Consider the following 16,260-nt stretch of genomic DNA (forward strand, 5'->3'; position numbering starts at 1 on the left):
CCCCCCGGCCTCCGCCCCGGCCTCCGCCCCGGCCTCAGTCTCCCCGGCGGGGCGGTGCCTCGCGTGGCCCCACCCCTTCCCAGCCCCCCACGGCCAGGCGGAAAGGGCGTGGTCGGGCGTGACGTGGCGGAATGGCGGAGCTCTACGTGAAGCCGGGTGAGGGGGCTCGGGTCGCTGTGAGGATGAACTTCCGGTCCGGCGGGGAGGGGGCGCCGGGCCCTGGCGGGGGGACCTGCGGGAGAGCCGTGTCCGTGGCGGTGGGAGCCCCGGGTCTGGGGGAGCGAGCTCCATCCTGGCGCAGGGGGCCGGGATTCCGTGTTCGGGGGCGTCGCCTTAGTCCCCCGCACGGTCTCACTATGCCCTTCGCTGCCGCAGGGAACCAGGAGCGCGGCTGGAACGACCCCCCCCAGTTCTCCTACGGGCTGCAGGCGCAGGTCAGGGGTCCCAGGCGAGCCCCGCTCACCCGCCGGGTCCCCGCGCCGCCCGCGGGAGTTCCCCCAGGTCAGCACCCGCAAAGCTCCCCCCACCCCCGCCCCCCCAGCTTCACGCCTGCCCAGGCAGGGGGCTGCTCCGGGGGAGCCGGGGCCCAGCGCAGCCCCCGAACGACTGGCGCCACAGCGGCGCCCCCTCCCCTCAGGGGGTCCGGGCCCTCCTTCCTGCCTGGGCACGGAGGGGGGGACCTGGCTCCCCCTGCTGCGTGGCGGTGGCTGCGGAGCAGCGGAGCCGGCGGCCCCTGCCCGCGCTGCCGGCCCCAAGGGGGCAGAGGCCGGCGCGGTGGGGCGGCGGGGCCTGCCCCCGTCGCGCTGGGCTGGGCTCGGTTGATGGGGTGACAAGGGTGCCGCTCCGCGCGGCCGGCCGCCGTCCTTGTGCGGGGGCCGGGCTGCCGCGTTCGGGCTGCCGGGGCTCCCCGCTGGTGCCTCTTACTGCAGGTGCCCCTCCGGAGCCGCCCGCCGCCCCCGCTGCGCTGGGGCCGCCCCCGCTGGGGCCCGCCCGGCCGGCCCCGCGGGCAGCCAGCGGGGAGCCGAGCGCGGCCGCGGCAGCGCGCCCGGAGGAGTGCGGTGTGCCCGCCGACGCCGTGCTCGCCCCGCTGCAGGAGGCCCTGGCCGCCTGCCGTCCCGCCCTGCAGGTGAGGCCCCAGCCCCTTCTCCCCCTCGGCAGGGGCGCGGAGTCGGGGGGCCGGGCCGGGCCCCCCACCCTGCAAAGCCGGCAGTGGGCAGTGCCCCCCTTCTGCTCATCTTTGCTTCCAGAAACAAGTGTGCGACGACATCGGGCGCCGGCTGACGGTGCTGGGGGGCGCGTGGGCTCAGGGGAAGCTGTCAGCCCCGGTGAAGAGGAGGATGAGCCTCCTGGTGCAAGGTGAGGGGCAAGGGGGGCTGTATCCAGGCCAGCACCGGGGGCACCCACGGGAGGGCTGACCCCACAGCACTGATGGGTTCTCCCTCACATACAGAGCTCCAGGAACAGCACTGGGACATGGCTGATGAGATCCACCGCTCACTCATGGTGGACCACGTGAACGAGGTGAGCCAGTGGCTGGTGGGTGTCAAGCGCCTGATTGCTGAGATGAGGAGCCTGCCTGCTGCCGCAATGGATGGCAGCACCGAGGTCGGACCTGGCCAGGAGGATCCCTGATGCCCAGGGACTGGGCTGTGAACTGTGAGCAGGGCAACCTATGCCCAGGGCCACCGGCAGGAGAAGGGCCCACACTGCATAAGGGAGCGTGGGCATCTCTGCCTCCCACTCCTCACACAGGAAAATGGGATTTTAATCACTGCAACATTTTGGTGGTGATTCACTACATGGCATTTAATAAATGGCACTAACCTGCCCCTAGCTGCAGCCTGCTGTGGGGTTCTGGCTGGTTCTCTGGCTGGTCCCAGGTTCTCTCCCAAGAGCATCAGGAGACAAGGCTCCTGGGTGAGGCTATCACAGCTTCCAAGCTGGCCCAAGAGGCGCTTGCCCTGGCTTTGTTTCCAGCCCACAGAGGGAAGGAGTGGCCCTGGCAGCACCCCTAGCATCACTGAGGCTCAGTGGCCAGTGCTACATTTCCCTGCTGCACCAGCTGGCAAAGCCTGACATGGCAGCAGGCACAGGGCCCAGTTTTTCAGCAGCAGGAGATGGCCCCTGAGGAGTTCTAGGCTGGCTGGAGCGGCCAACCTGCTACAAGCCCAGAGCAGCCCAGCACATCCAGGGTTTGTGCTGCAGCTACAGTCCATGCTCCCATCTGGGCTCCTGGCACAGCTCAGACCCAGGTTTGGGACCAAAGAGACCTGGGTGGCCTCAGGGACAGGGAGATCCAGGAAGGAACGTCACCATGCGCTAGTGCTGCCCAACCAGGTCAGGTTGTTAATGTTTACCCTGGATAGCAAGCAGATTGCAGCATGCTGGTCCCTCCTCCGCTCACAGGAAAACATCACCAGCTGGCCCCACCATGGCTGGGGCAGGCTGTGTGTGACCCCAATCCTTGTGTTCACTACTCCCATGCCACAGGGTCTTGGTGCAGGAGGCAGAGATCCTCTCCACCCTAAAATGGCTCCTGGTGCTTCTTGGGTCCTCTTAGCTCCCCTCCCCAGGGCTCTGAGATCCCAGCTAAGCCCCAGCACAGAGATACACCAGGTCAGCACCAGGGTTTCATGGTGTTTATTGATCAAGCATGAGCTCCTAGGCAGTTGCACCAGCCAGTTGTGCTAGAGCCTGAGGTGTCACACATCCATCTCCAATATCAGAGAGGGCTGCAGCCAGCTGGTCACGGTGCCAGCACCTCCATGAGGCCCAGGAACAGGCCCAGCCATGGCCTGGAGATGGGGAGCTGGAAACTCAGATGTCCATCTCAAACTGGTCTTGATCTGCAAGGGTATGGAGGGATACAGGGCCAGGGTTAGGATGGGGCTGCTTTGGGAGGAATGTACAGGCAAAGGGGTCAGGAGCTGGAACTGGGGCTGAGGTGGGATCTCCCCTTGCCCTTACAGCCAGGCAGGAGCCCCATGCAGCACATACAGCACATAGGTGGGGTTGTATGCCTGGCTGCTCACCTGGCATGGCTTCTCCACTCTCATTCCGCTCCTTGAGCTCCTCCAGCTTGGCGAGGCTGGACTGGGCCAGGGATGTGACACCGGGGATCTGGGGCAGGCAGCAGGGAGGGGTCCTGGCCACGGGTGAATTCTTGCACTCCAGCAGGAACTTGCGGTCGTAGATGATGCGGGTACCTGCCAAAAGCAGGGGACTGTCAGTCGCTGCCAGCCCCTGGCTGCCCCCATCTCTGAGCACTGCAGCCTGAGCCTGGAGTGAGTAGGGGGTGGGACCCAGCACTCAATCATGGCTCAGTGACACGGCTCTGGAGCTACTGTGGGGCTTCTCACAGAGCAAACTGTGACACCCACCCTGCCCAGCAGCTCTTCCCCACATTGTTCCTCCCCTTGCCACTCCTGGAGCTCTGCCAAGGCACAGTACAAAGGGTCCAGCCTCAATGCACGTGCCTCATAATAGCTGACACCATAGTCACTCTCTGGAAGGCAGGGCCAGCACTGGGGCACCCGGCACAGCCCAAGCCCAACAGCCAGGCAGCTCCGCAGCACATCCTGCCCAGAGGTGGCTGGCTCGGGTGTGGCTCCTTGCAGCTATCAAACAGCAAAGGCTGGCTGCCCTCCTAATGGCACCATGGGGGGTCTGTACCTGGGGACCCGTTCCCGTCAGCTCAGCCAGCAAGCCACCCTGCTGCGCCCTGCACAAGAATAATGCACTGGTTTCAGTGGGACACCTCCTCCACTGTGCCAGCCTGCTGGGTGTACAACCCCAGGTCACAGTGCCCACCCAGGGCATGTGCTGCCTCCCCCCACCTCCCATGCCCCAGTCACCTGCCAGTGATCTCCGAAGTCATGCCAGGCCACATGCCATATCTGCGGTGCCCTCCTGCACTGCTTCCCTGCCAGGGTCTGGCGGCAAGGCCAGAGCTCCTGTGCAGGCTGGGCTCTTCCCTGTGCCACAAACATGTTACAGAACCCCCACCTGCCCTGGCTCCACCAGCACTGGGCCTGGCTCTCCAGCCTCAGCTAAGCTTATTGGAGGCACACAATGGAGCCAGCGTCCACAGGGTGGGCACCTTTCAGCTAAGCTGAAACATTCCCAGCACAAGAAGTGGGCACATGCTACCCTGAGGACAGGCAGCAAAGTAAAGGACCTGGGCTGGAATGTGGGGCAAAGAGGGAAGACTTAGGGTACCCCTGGAAGGAGGTGCACCACCCAGTACCTTCCCCCAGGGCTGGTGAACTCAAGGTGGGAGAAGACTTTGTGCTAGCCCCCTGTACCTCCCCCAGCTCCAGTCAGCCATACCTGGGCACGACCTACCTCCAAAGGACCAATGCTGCATCTACCACCCCAGCAGCACTGCTGGCAGACCGCTCCCCAGCAGTACAAGCACCAGGCACTGCCTGTGCTTGCTTCCCTCAGTACCACAGGGCAATGATGGCCCTAACTTCTAGCGGTATCTTCCTTCAAAGCTCTGGGGTTCCCTCTTCCACTCCAGGTCTGGGCTGCCAGGGAAGCCACCACCCCATGGGCCTGCCGGGATCTAGTGCCCAGAGCAGGCACCCATGCCCCAAAGACTAAGCTGCAAAAGGTAGAGCCCAGGAAGGGACCCCAATCAGAAAAGAGCTGCCTAAATAAGGCAGGGATGGGGTAGCTGAGGCCACAATTCCTTTCAAGGGACTACCCCATTCCCATGCTGGGTCCTACCCCTCCATGTGGTGGAGTAGAGTGTGCCACCCAGTGTGGAGCTGCAGCCATCCGGAATGGAGAGATGGTGGCTCCCTGGAATGGGGCAGGAGGAAGTGGTGGTGCCTGTTGCAGCCATGAAGCCCACATGGGTGGAGTGGAGGAGGCCCCTCCCCTGCAACTCACCCCAAGAGCAAACACCTACTGCACTACAATACCATCTGTTTTCAGTACAATTACTGTTAACACAAGTGTTTCTCCTTTGGCATTTGCATTATCAGGGGGGCAGCAGCAGTTTAATGTTTTTTGCATTTTTTTCCTCAAATACTAGATAAAATACCTGAATATATCATGCCAAGCATTTCTGAGGCTTATTTGCCTGCAGTACTCCAATACTGCTTGTGCACTTTGGGTTTTCAGTACTCCTTCCTCATACTTTTCCCAGGGAAACTCTGCTGCTACATGTAGGGATTTGTCTGGAGAAGGTGGAGGAAGGTGGAGAAGTCTCCATCTGATCTGAGGGACCACCAAAAGTGGTCCATTACATTGGACACTACATGCACTGCAGTTACCTGCTTGAGGAATGGACCAAATACTCAAGTGTAGTTACTGCATCACCACTGAGCAAAAAGCAGAAATAAGCATAGTCCAAGAGCAGAAAGTGGGGAACTTCTGCACCTGGCTACAGAATGGATGTTCACCCTAAGCAGTGTGCAAAAATCTCCTTCTTACTCACAGAAAGGCCTTGAGGATCTCTTACAATATTTGAAGGGTTATGGAAAGCTTAGAATTGAATGTTTTTCTCTAGTGGAAAGTGGTCTTTGCTTTCCTATGATTCTTGCTTCTAGGCAGCTGGTCACAGCAAGTCAGGTGAAGAAACCCTGTGTTTACCTACAAGCTACCTATTTACCTTTGCAAATTAAGAGGCCATCAGTTGTCACATTGTCAACTCAAGCCCTCATTTCCAGCCCCTGAAAACCTAATCTCTCAGGAGACCCACCTGGAAAAAAAGAGTGCTACAAGCAGCAGAACTAATCCAGAAGGATTAAAAATAATGCACAACTACGTTCACACACACAAAAAATAAAAGGCTAACAACTGGCAGGAGGAAGGACTCTGCAAACCTTGTCTCACAGATGACGGCAGATCAAAAACCCTCCCCCAAACCCCGACTGCATCCACGTGCCAGTTATGTGACACTGAAGAGATGCATCACTGGGCACGGCAGCAGCCACCAATGACAGCAAGATACAGCCTGTTCCAAAATTCTCACACACAACCTATAAATACTGTTTGCCTTTTATTGAATATTCAGGTAAATATTTCACATTAATACAGGCTACATAAAGTAGAGCCACTATACGACATTGAATTTACTCAGCTTTTCCTTTTAAGTCTGTAAACAATTATACATGTATTTACCACCCTAAAAGGTTGAAATCATGTAATTAGCTAGTTCTCTGCTGCATACAAGGAACACTCAGTAGTGTTTAGCCAAAAGCACTAGTTATGTCTGATTTTTAAGTTCAAAATGGCTAAACTAACTGGAGAACAAAATCAGCTTGTATAGGTTAATAAATTGTTTTTTATACAATGGGCAATCAAGTTTCCATCGTTACAGCCCACAGAAAATTGCTTAGTTAGGCACATCAAAAAAATCCCCAGAGTTCTCCAAGATCATAAAGATTCCCAAACAAGGTTAAAACAAAACGATAGACCCCCTTAAATCAGTTGACGTACTTGAGATGCATGTTTCCAATGTGAGGTGCCCAGGTGCCAGGCCAAATCTACAGCAAGAAATAAAAAGACAAGTAAATTATGAAAACAAATAAAGGTTCCTTTAACAGCATGTTTAACCACTAGAGGGCTAGCTTAATGCTTCCCCCTAAAATACAACCAGACTGCCCAAAGGCTGGGAGCCCTCTTCAGCTCTGGCCAAGGTTTGACCGAGAACCTGCAAGATGCCAAGTATGGATATAAACCCTCTCACAACAAAGTAGATTACCTGGCTGAGCAGTGCTGAAATGTGAAAGGTTTGGTACAGATAGCACCATGTATGTTTTATATACATACATGCACTGTAGGGGAAAAACTCATGCAAACAATCTCAAATCTAGTATCAAAGAACTGAAAAAACATCTCACCTATCCAAAAATAAAGAAAATAAAACAAAGCACAACACCGTAACAAAACACAGGTAAGCAAAGGTGAAAAGAAGCTGCCACACTACCTGCTGAGCATCAGTACATTCTGTTGAGTTCTGGACAACTTTGATCATGGGATTCCAGGCAGGATCTGGAGTATGGAGCCCATTAAAGAGGGGGCCTCCTGGGCCATCTGCTAGCTGAGGATGCGAAGGTATTAGAGTGCCACCATACATGGAAATCGGTAAGCCCTGAGGGAACAAGAGAAAGCACCGCCAGTGAAGACGATGGTGGTTTTGAAGGATGACCATAGTACCATGTTTGCCAAGATGACAGAGGCAGTTCACATCCGTACCTAATGTTCACCTACTGGCAAGTATCTCAGCACTGTGAGGAAACTGGGCATCCCTGCACACCTAGGCAGAGTACTGAATATCGGGACTATTCAGAGCTTGAGATTCAAATCAGTTTATCCATTTTTCTGAAATTACCCCTTGCCAGTATGCAGGAGCCTCTGCACAGCACTTTCAGGTGACCCCATAAAGCCAGACACAGAAGCTGTACGAAGTGACCTCAGTGCTCCTCCCTCTCACCTCTGCAGCATGCAATAACCTTGGCGCACACAAGATTGCAGCCAGGGGCTGCACTGCAGCCAAGCCCATATACACAGCTTGAGTCTACAAGGCTCGGAGTTGAAGATTTTCTATAAATTATTAATGGCTGTCTAAAATATTCTTCCAGTTCATAAAGAGCAAGTTACAGAACAGGCTTTTACAATGATGATACTTCTTTCCCATGTTTGAATGACTGCTGCTCTGCAATTTAGAAGATCCCAAGAGCACATAATACAGCTACTTTTAAAATATGCTGTGAGCAGCTCTGCTGTTGTCCTGGACATTCCTCCAGTGGTGGCTGAGCTGACTAAAGCTTGGCTACATCCACCTGCCTCAAGCTACATACAAGGCATAGACTTCCAAGTAGTCCTCTCTCCTGCTGCTTCTTTAAGAAAGGCATGTAGTACTTGTGGGCACAATTTGTACTGAAAGCATTAAGCAAATCTTTAATGAGCCTCCAGAGCTGAGCAAGCCTTATGAAACATTTCCTAGTGACCGAGCCTCTGAGAAAGGAAACAGTGGAAAGCGATGAAGACATTCAGCTATTCGATAGGAGAACATCTGCAATCTACAAATTCTGGTTCTGTTTAAATGTGACACCAGCCTTGGGCACCTTTTCTAGTCAGTACTGGGATGAAAGGACATTCAGGACTAGGTGTGGCAAGCAATGGTAGAAGAGGCACACACATACACTGTAAACAGGCAGAACAGGAGATGTAACAAAGTCAGTCCTCGGTCATTTTATAGACTAAATCCAGCCCTCTGTAACTTACTTTAGAAAAATCCACAAAACTATTTGGCATAGGTTGGTGGAAAATATTAGAGGGAGCCACTATTCCAGAATCATCTCTCTCCATTGGCTGATGCTGAGAAAATGTGCCTGGGTCCGACAGCTGCTGATGCATCGGGTGATTTCCCATGACAGGCTGAGACCAACCTGACAAGCCTTCTGGAAAGAGATCGAAAATGGCCAATTACAATTCATTGAATATACTCCGGAGTAGAATTCAGCTGCTGCTTACACCTACATACACCCAAAGGCTCCCAGAAAACATGCAGCTGCAGAGGTATCTTAGAGCTCTGCTCTAAGCAAAGGCAGACTTTCCACAATCTATGCAAAGCAGGAAGATCCCTGCAGTTTTTAGGCTAGTAACGCATTACAGCCAATGCAAACACACAAGTCGTCTGTAGCTGTAGCATCAAGGTCTCTCCCACAGAAGCTGCAGCAGGCAACACTATATAAGGCTGGCTATACACACATACACTTCCTTTCCCTCCAGCTCCTGCATCCTCTCATGTAACACAGGATCACAGAAAAAAAGTTACACTTATGACAGGGGCAAAAACAGGGAAAGACGAGAGACTGGTGAGGCCAGGGAAGTTTGGCCAGGCACCTGTCATCTGCATGTACATTCATCTTGATCCTCCAGACAAGTGTGGATATAACAGGAACTATTCATAACTGCAAGTTTCAGGTGTCCACAGCAGAACAGCTAAGATCCAATAAACCTCCAAGCACATGCAAGTTATCTTGAAAAAAAACACAGCAATGCTGAGACACTAAGTTAACCAAAGTATGGAGGACTTCACTGAAAAGCCTAACAAATACAGGACTATTAAACATTTGTCTTTAAAGTTGCCAATGGAAACACTTTAGGCCTCAAATGCTGCGGCTCCTCCTTTCCACAAAAAACCTCAAACTACCAGGAAACTGAACATAAAACTTCAGCCGTTTCAAAGTCATTCTTTTAAAACCCGGGCTGCTTGGAACAGAAGTTACCCCATACTGTTCAAGAGTCACGAGGACATCAATGCAAAAATCAGCATCCACAACGATGTCTTCTGGATGCGTTAGTTGCACCACAACTAACATTTTTAAACATTAATGGAAAGCAAGCTAAAAACTTGGACAGAGGCAAGTGTCCTTTTAGACCAAGGGTCAGACTTCAAAATGGATGCCCTTAACAGATAAAATGTATTTGCTTTTTAAATTCTGGATCAATAGATTTAATGTGAAACTTCTGAACTGTTCTCAGGGTTTAAAAATATACACTGACAGATAATCTAGGTTGGGTGAGAACCACCTACATTAGGAGAAAAAAACACAGCACTTTCGTTGATGTACACTCTCCCACCACTGACATCAGTTTTCCCTTCAGGACATACTACGTGAAAGTTGATTACAGACCATGGAACTTTATTCCTCCTCCCCAACTTTCTTGTCAAATGTAGTACTTCCAAAAGGCCCTAGAAGTTTCTTTAGGCTACCCCAGGCTGTACAACAGGCTTACCAGATACACTGTTCACTCCAAAGGACCAAATACCACTATGACCGACAGGAGCTGTGAAGTTGGTTCCTAAGGGCGTAGGAGTGACAGATCCTCCCTGTCGAATTCTAGCAAGCCTTTCTGTCCCAATGGGAGGGGGTACCTTTCGATCTTGATTGGCATTACCCATTTTCGGCTGGCCCAAATTAGAAGGTGCAGAAGCAGCTGAAAGGGGTGAAGATGATCCTGAGGAAACTGATGGAATAGGAGATTCACCTGCTGAAAAGAATATTTCTCTTGCTTAATTACACACAAAGCACACAAGCTAGCAAGCATAAATGCTACCACTCTATCCCCTCAATATCTCAAAGCAAATAATAAAAAGGTTTTAAAGGCTTTTTTGGCAAGCATTCAAGTCTTTCAAGGAAATTCTATTTATACTTTAACTCTAAAAATCAACCTTAACATTAATACTTTCAGCCATTACAATCATGTGATATGATCATGACATAGCAGTATATCTAAAATAATTACAAGAAAGAATAAGAAACATGGAAGAGTTTCAGGAAGAGGTGAAAAAATCAGCCAAAATACCATAAATATCTAAACAGTCTAGTTTTGGTATCCACCACTTCTAGCAGAAGAGGAATTGGACAGCTTCCCAAAGCCATGTATAACATGAGAGTTTAAGTCCCACTAACTTCAGAAGTGTCACTAACTCTTCTTGGGAAATCCAACTTCCTTTGAAGCACTCCTTTAAACATTTTGGTTCTTAAGCTCAGAGTGGCAATGAAGTTGCATGCACTGACATGAAAAGCCTCTTCACTTAAGATTCTGAATCAAAGACCCGTATTTTCTGTAAAGCTACTTCTATGTTCTTCCCATTAGGGGGAAAACCCAGTGTTACCTTGGATGACGCTTAAAGGTTTTAGAAAATTTTAAGTAACTTGAAACAATTCCAGAATCCCAATTAAAAAAAAAAATAGAAAAAAAGGCAATTGTAACCTCAAACCATGGGAAACATGACATTTTCACCTAATATTACACTCACACTATTTAGCAGGGAATCTTTAGGTTGGTGTAATCACCTCCACTCCCCCACAGCTTCATGGCCTCACCTCTCAAAGCCTACAATGACTGATTTTTTTTTTTTTGGTCCAAATATGCCTTTATTAATGCTAGCAGAACTAGTGGCATTTTACATGGGAAAAAAATGCAAAATAGTACAGCTTGGGATTTGCACACCATTATCACAGCTGCTGGAACAATTGGAAAGCATTTTGTGCATGACTAGGTGATCTCCCCTCAAGTTACAAATCTACTAAAAGACAATAGCTATGAATTTATAGTTAACTAAGACAGACCCATGAAGTTCCTACATGAATTTGTTGCGCTTGTCCAAGGATGTGGTGAAAAATGCTGTCTGTTAAAGCTGGGAGTCCCAACAGGCGCTGGCCCTTGAAGGTAAACCCGTGCTCCTTGTATGTTTGCTGAAAAGCCTGTCAAAGGACCTGAAGAAGAAGTTGTAGAGCTGTTGGATGGATCTAGAGAGGGTAAGCCTGAAATAAACATAAATTTGATTAAATATCTGTCTTTGGGAACCTGCTTCAAAGCACCAGAGAAAGCTAGTGCTCCAAATATAATTAAAGCATCTCATCACCTTCAGGGGTATCTGCACATGGTAAGTTCACTTTACAGTGCATGATTCTCCTTTAGAAACCGACAGAAGGCATTTCTGTATGCTTTCTGGTTTGGCCTGAAGTTTTGACAAAAATAGCCATCCCTTTGGTCACTGAAAGGAAATTATCGCAGCATGGAGGGCAAAGGAGGAAAGCTGGGTGTGGCAAGGATCTTAGCTTACAAAAAAGCCACGCAAGTCAAACAGGGATACAGGGCTCTGTGAGAGTCCCAGGAGAATCCAGCACCAGGGAAACAGTTCGTTGCAGTGTATTTTTTGCCATCCTATAGGTACGTTCACATATAGATCAGTCAGAGAATGCTGTGTCCAGAGAAACAGGGCTGACAATGCACAGCACAACAGGTGGGAGGGCTGCCTTCTACAGGGATGAGTGAGAGGAAGGGAGAGATGGAGAGAAAGTTCAAAGTCTCACAAAAATTATTAGCAAGGGGTAATTACAGGTTTTAAATAAGCCAAAGCTTTTAAGTACTTCTCCAAATATTGTAAAAGCTCTTATCACACATCGTTACCTGAAAGCAGAAACAGGCATGGCTATATGTTTACCTGAGGTTTGGGTTTAGTTTCAAGGGCCTATTAAGCAAGAGTAGTTTCAAAGCCACTTAAACGTTTCAAAATGACCACAACCAGGACCAGCCAATATTGCTACACAGCAAGACTGAAGGTTGTACCTACTTATACCACAGCAGGCTGCAAACAGCAGTGGTGACAGGCAATAGCTTATGTCATAAGGCTAGAGGTGCACCTTTCATCTCCTGGATGCATTCCTGAAAACCATGTCTTTTTCCTTCAATATTAATCAACCAAACCAACCTGGTTTACACTTCCAGAAATGCCAGATCCAACCTGCTCACACTGACAGAAGCGAGTCACTGGATTTGACGTAGGTATTTTTCTCACTAGCCGTACTCCAAAGGTTAGAAAAAGAGAGTCTCCATTACAGACAAGGAGAAGTAAATTACCACCACCACCAGAACATGGGGTGCTCAGATGAGCAAATCTCAGTATGGGAGGACAATCTTTCAGGGTTTGTAATAGCACAAAGTACAAGATGGCTACAAGGAGGATGCTAATGCCGGTGCATTCTGACTGTAAACACAATTTGACAGATGTGTGTTTGTCTAGAGCTGCAGACTGGCCTCCAGAACAGAGCCTAGCTGTAAGCAGAGTGCAGCACCTCCAGCTGGGTGCTCTCCCTGTGCATCTGCTGTGGAGCTACAAACGGGACACCGCTGCTAACCCTTCATCCACTAAAGTCAACTCAGAGGCAGTCAAAAGGTCCCTACAGTGACTGATTACACCACACATGAGAAACGTTTCCAGCTGGTTGACAGATCACCAAAGATCCCGAGTCTCTGCCCCATACAGAAGGGGTAACAGAGCTACTGCTGCCCATGGGGACTGCTGGTTTCCTAAACAGAGAACAAGGCAGAGATTATGACAAAAATAATTCTTCTGCAGAAGAGAGATGCCCAGCTGTATCTTTTGAAGACTTGGTAGGATGGATGTACAGATTTCAAAGTGCAATGACTGTACAGCCAAGACCATTCCGGTACTGCTGTGTGTTTTCTACAGGTTGAAGGAAGTACGACAGCCAGAGATGCACAAATTCAACAGGGCAGTCAGTTTTCTGGCTGTAAAGAACACTTTTTATCATCATTATCTTGCCTTTCATAAAACTGGATGAAAAATCCCTTTGCTCAATATTGAAAATAGCTTCTATGAACAATTTCAGCAATCAGCTTCTTATTTATGTACTTACCAACAAAATCAGGTTTTGTAATACTAAAAGCTTTTGCCATACCATACTCCACAGTTGCTTGGGCCATGAATTCTAACTCTTCATCATGTTCTGAAAGTGTAACTGAACTTTTGAGGCTGGTGTATCAATTTCACGTAGTCTGCTTCAAAATTCAGTCTATCAAAGCCCCCCGGGCACTTCAGCAGAAACTGGTTACTCTAAGGGGGCTACCTCCACCTTTAGAGAAACAGCTCCAACACTTGGGTTACTCCATGTAAAACAGGGAGCCCGGCCATTTCATGCAACTTCATATTCATGTGCTGCTTCCTATGCTGGCATATTTCAAGTCTGTGATACTTTTTAATGCCACATGAGCAAGGTCTCAAACTCCTCCTTACAATGCAGAGAAAAGAGGTAACAAATTAACTTCTTTTGGTCGTCTCCACAGCCTCCTCAAATGGTTGGGCCAAATCTGCCCTCAATCTGCAAGCTGCTAGGACAAGACATCTAAAGACATAAGTGAGACAAAAGGCCATGTCCAGAACAGATCCACAGCTGGTGAGAAGATAAACACATGCCTCAAAGGAACTGCTGAATCAGAGAAAACTCAAGCTGCAACAGAGCTTACCCATGAACAGGAAAGGCAGAGTACCCAAACTCCACGCTGAGGTGACAACTTATTAAAAAAAAGGTGGTTTAATGCTCGATCAAATTATATAAAATCTCCCATCAAATCAGCTTAGAAGTGATCACCAAGAGATGCCGATTTGTGGGAAAATTTGCCACAGCCCAACTCTGCAAGACAGGCAAACCTCTGCTCTGTTAGGTGTAGTCATAGCTGAGATTAAAGGCTCAGCGTCCACCTGCTTTGATGGCCATTACTACTTGCACTCATCACACAGAAGTGTACCACATTGCTAGGTAAGGCCCAGACCGCTCTTTGTCCATCACAGTGCTGTTGGCCAAAGCATAAACCAGCAGTGACTGGCCTTTTCCTGCCTTCTCAAAGTGTCGTGAAGCCTGCCAATGAACCCTATGGAAACAGCTACGGCAGTCCCCAGTTCAGCCCACCTCAGAGCCTGAGCTGGGTGGAAAAGTCCGCTCCCCTGGGAAGAGTCACTGAATGAGATGGGTGGACAGACCACAGGACAGCACCTTCACTCCCAGTGAAGGCATCAGAAACTTCCTCAGCCTACCGTCCCCCACTCCTTTCCTCACTAGCACACCTTCAAAACATTCCCTTCTCCCCAGGCTCCCCTCATCACCCACTGCTCTAGTGTGACAGAATTTACGATTCGGAAATGAAAGTGATCAAAAACAGTATTAAGTAGAATGACATTAAATGAATCAACTAAGGTCCTGACTAACCAGACACCTCATGCCAGGCAAAATTTTAGTGGCACATGCACCTATCCACAGCTTTTCTTCGCTTTGCAATACCCTAACCCAATCCCAGCTCAGAAAAACCCCCACAAACCACCAGTGTTCTATCCAAGTATTTCTGTGCTTCCGTCGAGCAGAACTTCACACTTGTCTCCCCTAAAGTCAAATACATGAGCTTTCCTTGGGTATCTACCTAACCTTCCTAATTCAGGGAAGAAACAGATTTAGACAGTTACTTAAGGATATATAAAGGACCAAGAAATTCTTCCCAATGACAAACAGATGACCTTAGCATAAAGGAACAGCAAATTTTTTTGCTGCTATGAGAAGTCCCAGTCAGCCATCTTTGCAAAGGCAGGATGTGATCATCACAAAACTCAGAAGATAGCATTTGCCACAAGCCTCCTTCCCCAAGGATTATTCCAGCAACTACCAACTCCCAGGTTAGAGCACTGCAGAAAAAAAGCTGAGTCAACATAAAGTGTTTCTGGAGTCTCCTGAGAAGGGTCTGGCAATTCTTTTATTAGCAGCCTGATGAACAAGGTCATTACTTTACCTTACACAGCCTTAATTACATCTGGTTCTGCTTACTGCACTGGGACTGGACATGGCCCCAGAGCTCGAGGTATTCACTCACTTTGCAGAGCTATACAGCCCAAGTTAAAGTATTAAGAAAAGTAGAGTCATAGTAAATATCCCAGTTTTGTGGTTAAAGCTAGTTAGAGACAAGTGTTCTGGTTTTCAGAAGTCCTGCACATTTGTAACTCAACAGAGAGGAACAGGAACACCAAAAAATCTTTTCTCACCACATCTTCCAAATGCCCCCTCTCCTTTAGTCTGAAAGTCAAACTATACTTGACTCATGTCAATCCAGCATTCAGGTCCTGAAGCGTTAGCTCCAATATCTAAAACCACGCACTGTGGGAGTGAAGACAATTTCAGAGCAAGGCTCTCTAGCTACCCTGAGCTTCAAGGCACCACAAAGCCATTATGGCAAGAACGAAGGGGAGAACAGGGTGGCACAGACTAGATCTCTTGAGGGCCCCTTCCAGCCAAATGGGTTCAGCATGCCTGCAGCATAGTTTTAACACTAAGATGATAATAATCCTTTAGGCACAGCACAGCAAGGGCAGAGAACTCACTGTGAGTGTTCCTAACCCATTTCAAATAAATGCAGACAAGCTTTAACTGCTATACTTAACAGCAGGACAGTAACTTCCTAACAAAACACATTAGTGTATTATTATTATTATGCTGTAGCACACCAAATCACAACATAAGCTTCTTAAAATCCCAGAGCCGTATCGAGAGACAAAAGGTACAGAGAGTTTACCCTCGTTGAGTCAAGCTGGAGTCTCAGATAATATACTGAACAACTGCACGCAGTCACTCTCCTGCAGCTGGAGCCTGTCAAGAGTCCTGGCCCCAGTGTTTCAGGTTTGGTATCACCCAACCCTATATTTCATTTCAACTTAAAAGTTACAATTCTGAACTCTACAAACAGGTGGAAGTATTCCTGTGCCTTACAGAGGGTAAGCAATGCAATGTCTGCAATGTTCCCAACACCTAACATCCTACAAGAGCTGAAGAAAAGAGGGGAAAAAATAATCAGTGTTTTAAAGAGCACTTGGAAAATATAGGCCATCCTCATTATATTAGTATTCTCTAGCTGTCATTTGTAAAGTACTTCTCGATCAGTTTGAGA

General features: G+C 49.4%; 2 protein-coding genes across 19 annotated transcripts in view; one reads left to right on the plus strand and one right to left on the minus strand.

Moving 5' to 3' along the window:
- Positions 1 to 41: 41 nt before the first annotated feature.
- On the plus strand, positions 42 to 1,844 carry SRA1 (steroid receptor RNA activator 1). The gene is made up of 5 exons (XM_056350662.1): positions 42 to 156; positions 376 to 501; positions 930 to 1,126; positions 1,248 to 1,356; positions 1,451 to 1,844. Exons 1-5 carry the CDS (start codon positions 132 to 134, stop codon positions 1,630 to 1,632), a joined length of 639 nt encoding a protein of 212 aa, XP_056206637.1. The 5' UTR covers positions 42 to 131; the 3' UTR covers positions 1,633 to 1,844.
- Positions 1,845 to 2,624: 780 nt separating this feature from the next.
- Positions 2,625 to 16,260, minus strand: part of ANKHD1 (ankyrin repeat and KH domain containing 1) — a 117,161-nt gene continuing 103,525 nt past the window's right edge. For 6 of the 18 annotated variants that reach the window (XM_056350647.1, XM_056350649.1, XM_056350641.1 and 3 more), the window contains 8 exons: positions 11,100 to 11,294; positions 9,760 to 10,014; positions 8,242 to 8,417; positions 6,941 to 7,105; positions 6,451 to 6,497; positions 4,732 to 4,806; positions 3,033 to 3,206; positions 2,625 to 2,846 (listed from right to left, as the gene is read on the minus strand). In XM_056350647.1, the coding sequence (XP_056206622.1) occupies positions 3,053 to 3,206; positions 4,732 to 4,806; positions 6,451 to 6,497; positions 6,941 to 7,105; positions 8,242 to 8,417; positions 9,760 to 10,014; positions 11,100 to 11,294 (1,067 nt within the window). In that variant the 3' untranslated portion in view covers positions 2,625 to 2,846; positions 3,033 to 3,052. Of the gene's footprint in view, positions 2,847 to 3,032; positions 3,207 to 4,731; positions 4,807 to 5,997; positions 6,498 to 6,940; positions 7,106 to 8,241; positions 8,418 to 9,759; positions 10,015 to 11,099; positions 11,295 to 16,260 lie in introns of those variants that run through there. The other 12 variants (XM_056350659.1, XM_056350653.1, XM_056350652.1 and 9 more) reach the window with 10 other exon arrangements.

This window comes from Falco biarmicus, chromosome 8 (assembly GCF_023638135.1).
Source record: "Falco biarmicus isolate bFalBia1 chromosome 8, bFalBia1.pri, whole genome shotgun sequence".
NCBI lineage: Eukaryota > Metazoa > Chordata > Aves > Falconiformes > Falconidae > Falco > Falco biarmicus.